Here is a 16,139-nt window from a genome sequence, read left to right as displayed (position 1 = left end):
TGTTGGCGCCGCCGAAGACGGTGCACCTCAAGAGAATGAGAGAATGCGAGGGTAAGATTTTCCAAATTTTGTGACAGTTTGTTTTCTTTGGTCTGCTATGATCAGTTGCTTTTTCAAGACACGACAGTTTTGAAACGAACACGAACACGAACAGTAAAACAGTATATACACTTCTGGATTTGACACTTTAGCCAATTAATCTCTTGATTCTATTGATTTACTTTGAATGTCATGGATGTCAACTCCCTCTACAGGGAGTAGTAAACTTGACACTAAAAGTGACCCCTCAGAAGCCAATAATTGATTTTAGGCAAACTGTCATAACTATAAACGTGTATATTCCTCGTAAAATTAATCAATCGATTCTGAGAGGGTCAACTTTAGTATGACAAAGTTCACTACCCCGTAAAGGGAGTTGACATCCGTGAGCTTGACACTCAATGCAACTCGTCAGAATCAAACGATTAATCGTAGACAAAAAGTGTCACAATTAGAGATCGAAACTGCTACAGTTGTAGTGATATAGACAACCGCTGCACAGTTATTATCAAAAGGACATCCATGAGAGTTGTATTAATATATTTTACAAGTAAAGACGCTGTGTTGACAAGCCAAGTAGTATTTCAATATTTACTTGTTTTGTTTACATCTTTGATATTCAGTCTAAGACCTACATGGCCACACTTCAGTGGTGCATAGCCCTTTTTTGTGTATTCATGTGATAAAACTTTTGTGTTCAGCATCAACGTGAAGCGCTATATCCAATAGAAATGATCTGAAATCAGCAAGTCTTTAGGAAAGATAAAACAATGTAGAAAAATAGGCCACAGAATCGATGACGCTTGGTCGCATCTTATAAAATAAAGCACAAATTAGTAAGACAACTATCTTTTTCATAATTCTTTGTTGGTTATCACATTTTATTCTTTTACATTTCTGTCAATGTTTTCCATTTCAACTTGTAGGTTTTCCCAAAGGTTCATCTAATCATAGTCAAATTTCAGACCACTGTCTCCAATCCATTGGGCATACCATTCATTAAAACGTTCATTCTCCGCAACAGTGAAACGGTTTTTCCAGTCACCGATTATTCCTGTGAAATGATTGGAAAGTTTTTTACAATTTATGCATAAATACATACATGCCTGAATTATATCGAAATATGAGCGATGCCTGCAGATTAGAAACAAAGTAAAATTTGTACATCATGTAAAAACGTCTCCCACGAGACAGACTTTTAATGCCAACTTTTCATTACCGAGGGCGCTATTAATTGCTGGTGATTTTTTCACTACAATACATGAATGATATTAAAGACTAAAGCAAAATACGAAACTACGACACACTGTTGGAGAAACGTTATTTTGTGGGAGATAAGTATCATTTTGTTTCAATATGTACAACATATGAGATAAAAGTGAAGGATAATTTGGGAGTGCATCTCAGATGAACTGCCCAGTCTCAAAACTCTAATTGCATAGCTGCAATGCCTATTGAAGATTTGGCAGTTATAGCAAAATATTTGTTTGGAATATAAGAACGTACATTTTCACGCAGTGTTATAATTATCACGTGCCCGAATGGAGTGCTCAAACTTTGTTTAACACAAACATGAGGAATCCCCCGCGGTGATACAATAACTTTGGAATAACTTGTGCGATGAAGTGTACTATCATACTTGTTGTTTGCTGCAAGGGAACGCTCAACGTTTGAGTAACATAATAAAAAGTGTTTATTTTACAATGACTTGTACGATGTGCTTAGCATAGCATAATAAATGAAAATTACCTTTTCTGACGAATGGTGACAAAGCTGGATCAAGTTTCCATATTGGAAACAACGGACGGCTGGCCTCGTTCTTCTTCATAGTGGTAAAACTACTTTCTTCCTCTATCATGTCTATCTGATCGTCATCGAGAGGCATGCCAAGAAATTCTGAAATTCTCTTGATTTCAGATCGACGATCCTAACATGATAAGGCAGACAAGACTTAGCGTCATGATAGAGCAATGAACCACAAAATCTACCACCGATAATTATGGCATCAATGATATTTTACGGCCAAATTAACTTACTTAGGTATTTGTGATGTTGGAACATATGGAAGTGACATCTGACCACGGTAAGAACAACCGCGATCAGACCAAATGATGGGCAGACCGTGTCTCTAAACATAGCGGTCACGGACATCTACGACAGCCTTTACAAAGACATAAGACATATATAAATATAAAAGTATGGCCAGTTGCAAATGAAAAAGTGAAAACCAGAATTTGTATGTACATTTACTTTTTTCAAAATAATACTCTACGATGAACCAGTTAGAATATTGTGCAAACTTCAAAATACTCTAGTCTCTTTGATCGAATGCAGCAAAACGAGTTTCCTGTATGCTGTAAATACGCTCCACGCTTTGACCGTTTTTCGAAGTGCCTCGGGTGTCTACGAACCTTAATGAGGGCTTCGTAAGTTATGAATAACACATTTTCCCAATGTCGTCTGTTCCACCAGTACAGGACGTGATCTGCCCAACTATCGAAGACAACTGGAAGAAAGAATGGCACATTAATATGATGTACGTTGAAGCGATTCTGTTGGTATTTTACAGTGACTTCTATTTTCTGACTGTTATCGTAGCTGTAATGACCTCTTAGATGTCAAATGCAAATCGTCTGTGAATTCAAAGTCAACATATGCAGTGTATTTTGAAAACGGCTTTGTCGGAAATGCACGTGTTCACAGGCACAGACGTTGCATTCAGCAGTGTAGGCAAACTTATGAACTGCACATACAAACCTACATATATACCTATCTTGCTTCCTATAATATATACGTGTACGACGGGGATAAAAGCGACTTGATATTTGAATAGAAGCACAAGGTATTACAGTTACTTTCTGTGTAAATTCAATTACATTTTTGATAATATCATTTTAGATTAAATCTTCCTTTCAGCCAGCTGGCAAAGCACTTAAATTTTGAGAGAAAATATCCATATTTTAAAAGTTTGTAGTACATTAAAGAAAGTCCGCGTATATAGTTAACATACTTTGACAAACATGACCGTCTTTTACTCGCTTACCTTGGCCACTTTTAAAGTCTTCATAAAACTCCGACCATGAGCTGTAATCTGGACAACTAGGATCCACACTGAAGTGATAATACATTGATGTTGCCACATCTTTTGGGTTTCTTGCTATGTATATCAACTGCCAACAGATGTCACATATAAAGTACATAAGTAATTAGCAAGATTTCAAGCGACACTTCAAGGACATAGAACACGTTTTTCTTTCAACTGCTACCCTATTGGTCATTGGAAGGACTTTAACTGTGAGGTAGTATGCAGGACGGAAAACTAAGGGCTCAGTCTGCAGGTATTACAGTTAGCCGAATCAAAATGGTCTACAAAGGTGTTTCTTCTGATCGGTATTTTCTAAAAATCATCTCCGCCGTTTTGATTGGTTATTGAATCGATATTGAGTACGTTTCTCAGGTAACACGAGAGAGAAACTGTAACTTTGGACGGAAAATGAAAACAAGATCTGAGAGGCGATCATTTTGTAGCGGTCTTCTCAAAGTAACGCACGCTACAATTATTCATACATACTGCTTTGCAAAGTGATGTCCTCTCTAAAACTGCGTTTAACCACAGTCCCCACATGGAAGGGTTGTGATTTAACCTGTGTACGTCTTTTGAAGTAGAAGCCTTAAATTTGTCACCGTTCTAAAACCTGGTACCACAAGGGAGAGAATTACGATTTTTGTCGCAGTTAAGAAGAGAAAAAGAGAAATATATCGTATATTTCCATTGAATTTTATGTTTACAATGTTAAAAAGTACGGCGGTCTTTGACAGTGCTTATTAGCATGCACTGCCGTTGTATCCCGTTGTAGCCAGAGAGGACCAGATAAGTGATGGCGTTTCTTGAATAGAAGTGTTAAAAGTTGCTTTTTACATATTTGTCATAAGTATTTTTCTGCCAGTTTGTAAGTTTCTGTGTGTTTATGTTTTACTTTTATCTATTTGTTTGTTTGTTCGAATACTGTCTTTTTATTTCTTTTCTTATGTCGATATGTTGCTTGTTTGATTGTTTCCTTGTTTAGCCTTGTGATACAATCCATAATCTTCCACTCTTCTTCCCTAGCCGCTTTGTTTTGTGCGGAACCCGCTCGTCATATTGTCAGATAATGTTACCGTCCAAAGATAGTGCCTTGACACTAATGCTAAAAAGCCGTTAGGGTTTTTCATGGCATCTTCAGAAGGACATGCAATGAAGACACTGGAGTCGATGCACAATATTACGATCACCAAGCGAAACATCTACCCTCACTTCAGAGTTCTGAACAAATAGTGATCACAGGGGTAGGGTTCGGATTCACTTTAGGGTTCGCGACTCAGTTGCAGATGGCAAAATGGGCAATCTTGGTTTTGTGTTCGGGGACTTCCTCAAGGAGGAGTTAGCCTTCCTTTCCTTGAAAACCACCTTCTTGATGAATTACCACGTTTTTGTTTTCTCGATTTACGATCGAAATTGATTAAGCGCGAGTTCATCGATTTGAGAAATAAATACCGTAGTGCGAACCTTTTAAGCGCCTTTTGTTTATATCTTTTACCTGGAATTTAAGATATTTTTGTCCTTTTAAAAAAGTTAATGAAGGAGGCAAAACGGAGAAATAAACAGCAGGAACTTACCTTGGCTTTCCCTTCAGTCAGCTGCTCTGGCAACAACTCTCCGTGTAAATGAGTACTAATAACCCTCGGAGACACCTCTTCAGCGATGGTTTGATGGAAAGCCTTTGGCAATCCTTGGGGATGAAACTCGAAAACATTTCCTGGGAAATCCGTTCCTTTTGTTATGTTGGGTGACGTGGACTCGATGGTGCATCGGACTATTTTGTTTGACAAATTTGTCCCTGAAAGAATATATGATGGACTGACTCATGTGCATGGCCAAGAAATTGATAGTACAGAGCGCGACAGGATGAGAAAACTTAGAGAATAACGTTTTGAGGAAAGTGGTAAGACGAGTATTGACAGATATAGGTAGATTTCGATGCTGTGAACAGCCGAGACAAGAGGGAAATTGATTCTCTACCACAAGTTATGCAGCAAACTCAGGAGACATGCCGTTCCAACTTGTAGACCAGTACGATATTGTCTCAAGTAACTGGGTCAATAATTCCTCTAAAATTTGATATTTTCTGCAATTTCTGGCTCTTCAAAAAGAAAAAAGCAACGCGTAGAAGCGACTTCATTTTAATCTGTTTACACGGCACATCCAATGTCGATAATTAGGTTGCAGTTTACGGGGGAGTTTTCCATTGGCTGGCGTTTTCTGTGTATTCATGAACGCTATAGCGCTGAAACAATTATCAGGACTCAAGATTCCAATCAAATAGAAGGGGGGGGGAGGTTAAGAGACACAGAACACCATAATAAATAGTATTTCGATTACATCTTATGGGTTTCAAGTTCAGAAGTGTCATGCTCATAAACCGTGGCCACGCAGCTGTTTTATTTCGTTCAGCTCTTAACCAGAATTGTGCATACAAAGTGTCGGGGAGACAGCGTCGCCGGTGACGAGGACTTAACATGGTAAGGGACTGGACATAAATTACAGGGGGGCCGGTGTTTTTCGAAACACCGCTGCGTCAAAAATAGTGACCCTTCAAAAGTTCATTCACAAAAATTAGTGACCCTCCCCCTTATCCGTGCATGAAAATAAGTGACCCTCCCCCTGTTACTCAATACCCCCCCCCAACAAACCCGCAATGTGTTCAAGACCCCCTTCTGACTTGCTATACTTTTTCAGTCACCCTCCCGAAAGGAAGGCAAAATGTGGGCGATAAACGTCCAAATCATATGTGTGTGATAATACATGTAAATGTACTTTGCTTGAAGTGGCAGGTAAAAAGTGCATGCCTGTACAAAAATGTAATTTTTAGATTTCATCAATAATGCTCACCATACATGGTAGTCGACTATAAGAAAACTATGAATGTGTATTTTCCACTATAAAACTAGCAATATCTGTTCATCTATAGATGTTTAATGACTGATATAGATATACTTGATTAGCATGGGTTGTTTACAAGTGCACATGTGAACAAGATATTTGATTTTGGAATTTCGCTCAGAAATGTTGATCCACTATACATGGGAGTCTATGACAAAACTGTAAAAAAAATTTTCAGAATTAAAAATATGCACTATTTGTGCATATATGGACCCTGAATAATTGACATAATTGTGCTTGATTAGAAGAGGGTGGTAACACGTGCATCTGTGTACAATAACTTTGTTTTTGGAATTTCGCATAAAATGTTGATCCACTATACATGGGAGTCTATGACAAAACTGTAAAAAAATTTTCAGAATTAAAAATATGCACTATTTGTGCATATATGGACCCTGAATAATTGACATAATTGTGCTTGATTAGAAGAGGGTGGTAACACGTGCATCTGTGTACAATAACTTTGTTTTTGGAATTTTGCATAAAATGTTGATCCACTATACATGGGAGTCTATGACAAAACTGTAAAAAAATTTTTCAGAATTAAAAATATGCACTATTTGTGCATATATGGACCCTGAATAATTGACATAATTGTGCTTGATTAGAAGAGGGTGGTAACACGTGCATCTGTGTACAATAACTTTGTTTTTGGAATTTTGCATAAAATGTTGATCCACTATACATGGGAGTCTATGACAAAACTGTAAAAATTTTTTTCAGAATTAAAAATATGCACTATTTGTGCATATATGGACCCTGAATAATTGACATAATTGTGCTTGATTAGAAGAGGGTGGTAACACGTGCATCTGTGTACAATAACTTTGTTTTTGGAATTTCGCATAAAATGATTATCCATTATACATTGTAGTCTATGACGAAACTATGAATAATTTTTTTAAAATACAAAACTTGGCAAATCTGTGTATTTATGTATGCTTGATTATTGATATTTATGTTCTTGATTAGACTAGAGTGGTTACAAGTCCGTGTGTGTGCAAGATTTTTAATTTGCGAATTTCACTGAAATGTTGATTCACTATAGATGGCAGTCTATGATGAAACCCTATGAATAATTTTTTTACAATACAAAAATAGGAAAATCTGTGCATTTATGTACACTCAATTATTGGTACTACTGTTCATGAGTAGAGTAGAGTGGTTTCAAGTCAATGGGTGTGCAAGAAATTTGATTTTGGAATTTCACTGAAATGTCCATTCACTGTACATGGCAGTCTATGATGAAACTATGAATAATTTTTATACAATACAAAACTAGGTAAATCTGTGCATTTATGTACACTTGATTATTGGTATTAATGTTCATGGTTAGACTAAAGTGGTTTCAAGTCAATGGGTGTGCAAGAAATTTGATTTTGGAATTTCACTGAAATGTCGATTCACTATAGATGGCCGTCTATGATGAAACCCTATGAATATTTTTTTTACGATACAAAACTAGGTAAATCAGTGCATTTATGTACACTTGATTATTGGTATTAATGTTCATGATTAGACTAAAGTGGTTTCAAGTCAATGGGTGTGCAAGAAATTTGATTTTGGAATTTCACTGAAATGTCGATTCACTATACATGGCAGTCTATGATGAAACTATGAATAATTTTTTTACAATACAAAACTAGGTAAATCTGTGCATTTATGTACACTTGATTATTGGTATTAATGTTCATGATTAGACTAAAGTGGTTTCAAGTCAATGGTTGGGCAAGAAATTTGATTTTGGAATTTCACTGAAATGTCGATTCACTATACATGGCAGTCTATGATGAAACTATGAATAACTCATGGGTTATCTGATCCTAAATTGTTATTCAAAAAGTTGTTCGACCTGAAGCTTCCAGTTGTTATTGATGACACTATGCACTATTCCGAATAGTTTGTATTCTGTCAATGCCCTCAAAAAATAAAAAATGTACATACAGCAACATGAACGTTTGACACCGACCTATACCCAATGTATTGTCAGTGGGAGAATGATGTCAAATAAGTGATCTCCCAAATTATTATTGAAAGAGTCATTATAGGGGACAGTTATGCACAATAGAGGAGTTGCAAAAGTAGAAATCATGACAACTTAAATCAATGTGGCTGCTTGGATCATCAATACATTGTTTATTATACCTGAAACTTGCGCCCGAAGGGCGCACCGAAAATGGAAATGGCAGAAAATGAAAGTGCCAGGAGGTATTTTTTCTTTTTTCAGTATTCCATATTCTTCAATACGTGCACATGCAATTTCAGCTTTGATGCATGGAAAAAGGTGACCCTCCCCCATAGGCTTGCACAAAATTTCATGACCCTTCAAAAATGCTTGCGCGAAAAATGGCGACCCACCCCAAAAAACACCGGCCCACCCCCCTGTAATTTATGTCCAGTCCCTAACTTTGCCACGGCATGCCTAGCCTACCAATCGATCCAGCGCACACAAATATATCTTACCTGATTTAGGATAAGTCATTATCCAAATATCATCATCCCTTACGTCGAATTGCTTGATAGCCTCAAGTGTTGATACCGGTGATAGACATGACATGAGTCTTCCTTTATATCGATGAACTAAGTTGCTATGACCATCTTTGTTCTTTAAATTACCTGTTTGGGAGTCCATTTCGGAAGTCTTTGCTTGACACGATAGAGCACCTATCTGTAATCTTACGGAGCAGCTACTGACAATTTCTATAAAAAAAGAAAGTTCCAATATTATCCGTCATCGCTTTGATATACTAGTAAGTTTACAGTGATCAATGTCAATGGGTAATTTATAAATAAATCGGTTGTATGTCTTACAAGTTTAACTCATTCTATGGCACGGGACCACATTTTTCCTTCCGGGTTTTGAAGAGTTCAGGAGGTAAAGGTTAGACCCCGGGGTTATGGTGCTTGAATTTTGTAAAATCAACACTGGAGGCGCTATTTTGATCCCTATCTCAAAATTTCCGTGGTCTCGCTCACACGAAATTTGACCAGTGTACAAGCTAACCTTGATCAAGACTCCTACGGCCCCTCGACGGCTACGCCTCAGACCATACAAACGCCCTTAGCAATTGAGCCGAGCGATGGTTTTTCGAGGGTAAGCAGTACATACGCTCGTGACGACCACCGCATACCGCATAGTATCTCTGTTGTGTATCATTGATTTCTCATTTCTGGAAGTTAAGTATAGATGAGCTGCGTAGCGAACGAGGGGCTGACAGTCTAACCTTATGACCCTTGATCGTACAGCAGTCCAAGCGTGTACAAAGTCATGAAGATACAACCGCTTTGCTGAAATGCAAAAATATTAGGCATTGTGTACAATATGCGATGATACTGTTGACAAATTAACTTATGCGACAACGGTATTCGGTTTTAATTTTTCAAAACCAACGTTGAAAACACACATATGAATGTGTGTGACTAGGAGTTCGACACTACAGACATTCCGACCTATTTTCGGGCGTGAGAGAAGAAATTGTGTCTTAAAGCATAGACCCTCGAGTTTTTCTCGAGGGTCTATGCTTAAAGCCAGAACAAAGGTCATGACAAATGCATTATACCATAGACCCAAGATAAAACAAACCGGGTCAGCATGGTGGTTTAAAGGTCAGCAAGGATAACAAAATTTCATAAACAAGAAACCAATGTCCTGCTTACCTGACTCGCATATAGCATTACAGAGACTCTAGCTGTAGAGGTCAAAGGTAGAAGTAGACGGTGGAATTAGACCCACGAATTAGACCCTTTCCTCAATGTCACCGGTAGTTTGCTTGCGCATGCGTATATGTATGCACGTCGCCGGTTTGACCATAGACTCGAGGGTCTCTGCAGTCCGTTCTGCTGCAGTCAAACGAGGGGTCTATGGTTCTACGCAGGGTTACTGTGTGCAACTCTGCCACTGTATTTCCAGGCGATTTGCTGTTTCATAGAAAAAAGCCTCTGCGTGAAAGTCATCACACTAATTTTATAAAGTTTCTGTGGTATAGCTCGCAAAAATGTTTCTTATTTCTGACAAAGTCGAAGTGGTCGATCGTGTGATCTGCATTGTGGCTGCTTCCGTTCCATAACCACATCATGCTGCAGCCCTGATGTTACATTAGCGTACTTTGGCGAATTATGACAAAAGCTTAGATATTACGTTTACATATTACGAGTTTGAATTTGATTGAACTTTTGTAATAAGTTAGGCTGTCAAACAGCACAACAACCGTTGGTCTGGCTGGAGCTGGCCCCTTGCCGGTAAACACGACTCATTGACAGTCCAATGATATTTGACTGTTTTCCTTCCTTGTCATTAGGGGAGAACCATTTGATTTCGGGGGGGGGGGTACGGAGGATTTTGAGAAAAAAAAATTGTCACCAGGTGAGATAGAAGAAAACAAAATTGATCCTGTCATGGCCTGAGAAAATTTTTGTCATAACTGACAGAAGTGAAAAAAAAAATTGTCATAATGCACCAGAAATTAGCAAAATTTGGAAACCTTATTCTCATGTATTCTTTGCCGGCGCGCCGCCATAGGCGGCGCAAATGTTATTACCACAAGCAATTCTTATGTCTTCTTCCCCAGCACTTATAATATAAGCATGCACTACATAGGTCTACTTTACACCTCAGTACACTCAATGTTTTCCTTCCCTTTTCTGCCCCAAGAAATCATATTTCAGGATTTCTGTTGCAATATCTCAATGGTATAGGCACTATCTAAAGGGGACTATTTGACTTCTGTAAATTGTGAAAATTTAAAACACAAGTTTGACGGGAGTCAATAAACTAGTTAAAACCAATATATTATTCTCTCAATATAAATATGTTAGAAAGATGTAAAAGTTGACAATGAAAAATTGAGGAAACTCCTCTCAGATTGCACCATTAAACATATCAATTTCTCAAAATTCCCAATACGAGAGGGGGAACCCCCTCTCGTGCTCTCCCCTTGGGGTATTCTAACAGTTTCACTTAGTAAAAAAATAAAAAAAAACACCTCTCAGACTGCACCAGACTGCACCATTGCACACATCAATATCTTAAAAATTTCCATGCAAGATAGGGGAAAGCCCCAGTGACACTTTCCCCCTAAGCCTCTCGCGTGTTCTCCCCCTGTAATTTCAAATTCTGCCCGGTCAGATATCCTAGTGAAAACCCTGTCATAATACCTATCCAAATTAAACAATATACTTTATGGTTAGATACTGCCTGAGCTTTTATATCTTTATTTTATTGTGACTTCGAATTTCATTTTTAAGGGTTCTCCTTTTTTGAACCATCATGAGATATTTCAGAGTTAAAGAGGGAGGTTACTCAAATTCATCATGGTTGGCGAGCGGGGGGGGGGGGGGTGTCACTCGAAATTTCGGAGTTTCAGGCCGTAAATAATGACGACTCCCTTATATACAACGCATTACAAACTTGATGACTAATAAAAAAAAAATTGCACTGCTACCCCATTTGGAAAAAAAAATTGATAGAGGTCTGACAGTAGAAGAAAAAATTGCTGTCACTCTGACAGGACAAAAAATTGCTCCCATACCCACTTCCTCCATACCCCCCCCCCCGAAATCAAATGGTTCTCCTGTTAGTTAGTCTTTAATGTAACGCCCCTCCCTGTAGAGATTTTCTCTCGAAGCATCACTCACGTGGCCAAGGCGTGTGAAGGTCATTGACTCAGATCGTACGAGAAGCAGATAAGAGATAGTGTGATAGTTTAATTAATTATCGGTCAAGATTTCAATGAGAACAATCGAGAACGGGATATTCCATGGTGTGATCACAGAGGACAGAAATCAGTCCCCTGGGGAAGGGAGGGAGATTTTTTCCAGGGGAGGGGAGGGAGGGTTTTGTGCAACGGTTTACCTTATTTGATTTTATAATTTTGACTGTGATATTTCAAATAAAGAGTTCAACTCCACACCGTCTGACTGCTTTATATATTACCGACAAGTCCTTATCTCCTCTCCAACTTGTGTATACACCACTGTAATTGCTCCGAAAACATTGCCAACTTGCTAATCCGCTGTCCGTATCAGCTGATTAATTGATTAGTCAACACCACAGCCGTCCCACACGCTGTAAAATTATTTTATACCGTTCACGCAAATCAATACGCTGTGTTCACAGATTGAAACAAAAATGTCAAAAGTTAGTTTTATAGCTCCTAAAAGTTCTACATCAGTATATTTTGACTGTCATAAGCGGCAAAAATCATTTGGTTTTAACTACAGTACTTCCTATGTATATTTCAAGTTTTGATAAGCTTATTGATTCTTTATAGTGGTAGTCCCACTTTGTTAGTTGTGATCTACAAAGTGTGTGCTTACTGTTTTCAACCACGCTTGAGCAACACAAACATCAGCATTTTCGCCTGATAAGTAATGCAAACAACCTCTGAAGATTTCTACTCATCACATATCACAGTACATACCCATGATTTACCCGGCAGCAGTTTTCAGGTAATATTAATTTTGACTGTTTGTCCATGGCAATGGCACAAAAAATTAGCACCTTATCACACATCATATCAAAGCTGAAAAACTGTCAGCACCAATACAACTGATCTTCAAAATTAAAGCATCGTAAGGTTACAGAGTATTGTAAAGTTTGATAAGTTGTACATACACCGGGAATAAAATCTTATTGTGCATTGGCACCCTAGCTGGCAATTCGTTTGGCACTTCTTATTTTTTTACAAGCTGAGATGAAAAGATACTTTTAAAATTTAGTTTGTGTGCAGGTGGGTATGTGAGAAAATGTTGTTATACACTGCTCGTTTGCCTCTTCTAAGCTGATGCCCTTCTTTGTTGGTACAAGTAACTCAACGACTTCTTTGCACACTATATTATATACGTAGTCCAACCACATACCTGAGTAAGCAAATATTAATGCCGACATAATATTCATAATTAGCGAAACAAATTAAATTGCAGAGAAAAAGCAAAAGTAGGCAAAAACATTACAAATCTGAGAAACTACCAAAAACTCAAGCAAAGTCTGGTCCATGAATAAAGTAAAACTAATTCTGTCATCAAATAGCTTTTCATCAAGGTCATGAAAGACAACCGATGTAAATAAATCAAACAATCGAAGAAAGAGTAAAACAAAGACAAGAGTTTATTTCTCAAAACAACTCTCAGTTTGAAAAATGTCAGACTCTGCTAAGTATTGTTGGAACCTGTATTCATTCCTTCAAGTTGTCAAACTACGATAAGTATTATGTATAAAATCTGTATTTTATCTTTCTATTCTGCTGGGTAATGTGACATAACATAATCTACAGTATTTATATCATATAATTACCCATTTCTTCAGTGTCTGAATACATATAGTATACAACGAACTTAAGAATCTCTGCATCGTCTGATGATATCTACACGTAGAGGAATAACATGAAATCATTGTTACTAATTACATGAATGTCTGACATAGAATCCCGATGTCCAAGGACGGTGCTCTGCTCCACCAAATATCTGTTTCAAAGAATAGATGATGGATATGCCTTTATCAAGGCGCAGCCACACAAGTTGATTTCAAGAAATCATAAGGTGTAAACATCTTCAATCAACTTAATTTTTTTCAGCGTGACCGCCTAAGTGTAGATTTTCTATCGAAAGAGTTCTCTATCTTTTGATTAGCTCAGGGTGGACTATGCAAGACAAGCTGTACACTACAATTGTTACTGTAATATGTTGGGTACGTATATGAGGGCGTCGGGTTGATGTTTTATGTGCGACATGTTACAATCATGGAATAACGCTCAAAACCTTCAAAAATCATTACAAAGCTGTCTCATGAGGGCGCACTATCAACGAGTCGCGCAGTCACATAGAAGTATACTAAACACACTGCATGCTCTTTTAGCGATTTTGGACTTTCATTGCAATCAGCGGGTTTTTAATTTAGCTGAAAAGGCATCTTGACCATAGTACTGAATATGAGGAAAAAGTTTAATTAGCGACATCTTAAATTAGCGAATTTTACACTCAGCTAAATTAGCTAAAAAGGATGCTAGCTAAAAAGACTTGTTTTACATTATGATATTATTTCGTCATCGAAGTGCGAAGCGGTAAACTCGCTTTACGGTATCTCATCATGTCAGTATGTAATAATGACATTCTAGACCTGCGAACGACATTAATGCATGGCTGTTTTTGTTTTTCATTTGAAACTTCATTATGCAATTTTCGCACTGCAATATCTCAAAGCTTAATTTTGGCAGCCATTCTACGCATTCAAATATCATCAGAGCGTCAAACTAACGCGAGAGTAGTTAAATAATAACACTTGACAGTGAGGGCAATATTATACACATATTGACCGGCCATTAGAACACAGACTGCGGATGAGGTGTGTTATGACATGATTTTTGGCCTGCCCAGGGGATGGTGAGCTGACCGAAATATTGATGATGCCCGAGCCGCAGGCGAGGGTATCATTAATATTTCGGTCAGGATCACCAGCCCAATATGATATTGCCCGATCTTCGTGTGTTATTAATTTTATTACATCAAACATTTGAAATCATCACAAAATCAAGTATTTGTAGTTCGCATCGAACGACAGATTGAAATGAAGCGCAAATTTTCGAATGACGCATTTTTAAATATCTCGTGCAAGAGTTCCTGGCGCCTGTACACTGCAATGCGTGTGCGGGCTTTGAACTTGCGTTCGAACGGCTAGCGGGAAGGAGCCGAGGGTAAAAGAGCCAATCGAACCATGTTATATTACATTTTTTGGAATTTCACATGACGGAGTTTTAGCCAATCACGAAATCAGTACTATAGGTGAGGTGTATAAATCTCCTTATTTCATTAGCTCATCAGCTGTATTCTCGCGCTTAGAATACTAAAAAATAGGATGGAAATTCTTTCCCGCTTCACCTGGTATGAAACGCCAAATATATGGGTAGACCGAACATTTCGGGTGACCATGTGTAGTAACATTTTGATAGTACAGTTTCAGGGTTGGTCTTCAAAACTTAGTGATCACATTCAGTTCCCATCTTGTTGTGGTTAGCACTTCGTTAGGAATTGGCATTGTCCATACTCAAAGAGGAGAAATATTATTTTCTGATTTCCTGGAAAGGTAAAAAGAGGCATTATTTATTAAAGTTCATCAGTAATTTAGAACACTGAATGCCTTGTCACTGCCATTATATTGTAACTGTCAGAAACAAAGCAATTCTTCCTAATTGTATGACTCTTTCAAAGGTAATTCTCAATTCGGATCACCCAGAAGGCTTGATTCCGAAGAGGAATTCTCAGTGTAAAGCGTTGGTATTGTACACTGAGGAACATAGACTTGCTGCAAGTCTGTGGGCATATAAATATCAAAACGTATAATAAATTGAAGGACTAAACATCAGCAGACCGTCGCTGTTGCGTAGATCTAGGGATGGACGCCATTGGCCGGACAGAACAGCAGCGCCGAGAAAAGCCAGGCGACTGCGGGCTAGTCTATGGGGAACATTACGAACGAACGAACGAACGAATGAATGAATGAATGAATGAATGAATGAATGAATGAATGAATGAATGAATGAATGAATGAATGAATGAATGAATGAACGAAAACGGACGACCGACCGAACGAACGAACGAACGAATGAACATGGTGTTTTCTGCCAGTTGCGCGTTTCTTTCCACTGCAGTAAACAACTCTGTCATCGAACGCGGTCACACGAGTATTTGAAGTATTTTTCGGACTAAAACTCGAATCTTACGGTCAAATTGATCAGGGAACCCGTGTATCTAACTATATTATAAAACAGGGCGATATATGCAATAAGTTTGACTGCTTATACCATGAGTGACAGGTCTGAAAACCGAATCATTAACGCACTGTTTGCTGTCATGATAAAGGCCCTGGTTGTCTCGACGGTCGTTATCAGCTTTGTTTACAGTGCGTCATGATGTATTTGAAAACTCAAGTTGGAACACAGGGGGCAGATGAAAGTCCCCTGGGGTGGGGAGGAGGTTTTCTTTGTGCAACGGTTTACCTTTTATATTTGATTTATTAATTTTGACTGTGATATTTCAAATAAAGCTTTCGACTCCAAACTGTCTGACTGTGTTTCCAATTCCTTATCTCCTCTTCAACCAGTGCACGTACCACTCTAATTGCTGCGCA

General features: G+C 38.1%; 1 protein-coding gene across 2 annotated transcripts; it reads right to left on the bottom strand.

Moving 5' to 3' along the window:
* Nucleotides 1–889: 889 nt before the first annotated feature.
* On the bottom strand, nt 890–9,774 carry LOC139130861 (sulfotransferase 1A1-like). 2 transcript variants are annotated; one of them, XM_070696659.1, is made up of 7 exons: nt 9,677–9,774; nt 8,483–8,719; nt 4,696–4,916; nt 3,083–3,209; nt 2,451–2,545; nt 1,789–1,966; nt 890–1,093 (listed from the first exon to the last, which is right to left on the bottom strand). In XM_070696659.1, exons 2-7 carry the CDS (start codon nt 8,649–8,651, stop codon nt 984–986), a joined length of 900 nt encoding a protein of 299 aa, XP_070552760.1. In that variant the 5' UTR covers nt 8,652–8,719; nt 9,677–9,774; the 3' UTR covers nt 890–983. The 2 variants fall into 2 exon arrangements, with proteins under 2 accessions (XP_070552760.1, XP_070552759.1); XM_070696658.1 differs by lacking the exon at nt 9,677–9,774 and adding an exon at nt 8,831–8,923.
* Nucleotides 9,775–16,139: the final 6,365 nt, after the last annotated feature.

Source organism: Ptychodera flava, chromosome 4 (assembly GCF_041260155.1).
Source record: "Ptychodera flava strain L36383 chromosome 4, AS_Pfla_20210202, whole genome shotgun sequence".
NCBI classification, from domain to species: Eukaryota; Metazoa; Hemichordata; class Enteropneusta; family Ptychoderidae; genus Ptychodera; species Ptychodera flava.
Note: the sequence above shows the minus strand (reverse complement) of the source record. Positions and strands in the feature narration are given on the sequence as shown.

Coding starts and splice junctions, on each gene's coding strand:
- LOC139130861 (XM_070696659.1), bottom strand. CDS start 8,651: ATGGACTCCCAAACAGGTAATTTAAAGAACAAAGATGGTCATAGCAAC. Junction 4,917..8,482: donor AATGACTTATCCTAAATCAG/GTAAGATATATT, acceptor ATATTCTTTCAG/GGACAAATTTGTCAAACAAA. Junction 1,094..1,788: donor GTCACCATTCGTCAGAAAAG/GTAATTTTCATT, acceptor ATCATTTCACAG/GAATAATCGGTGACTGGAAA.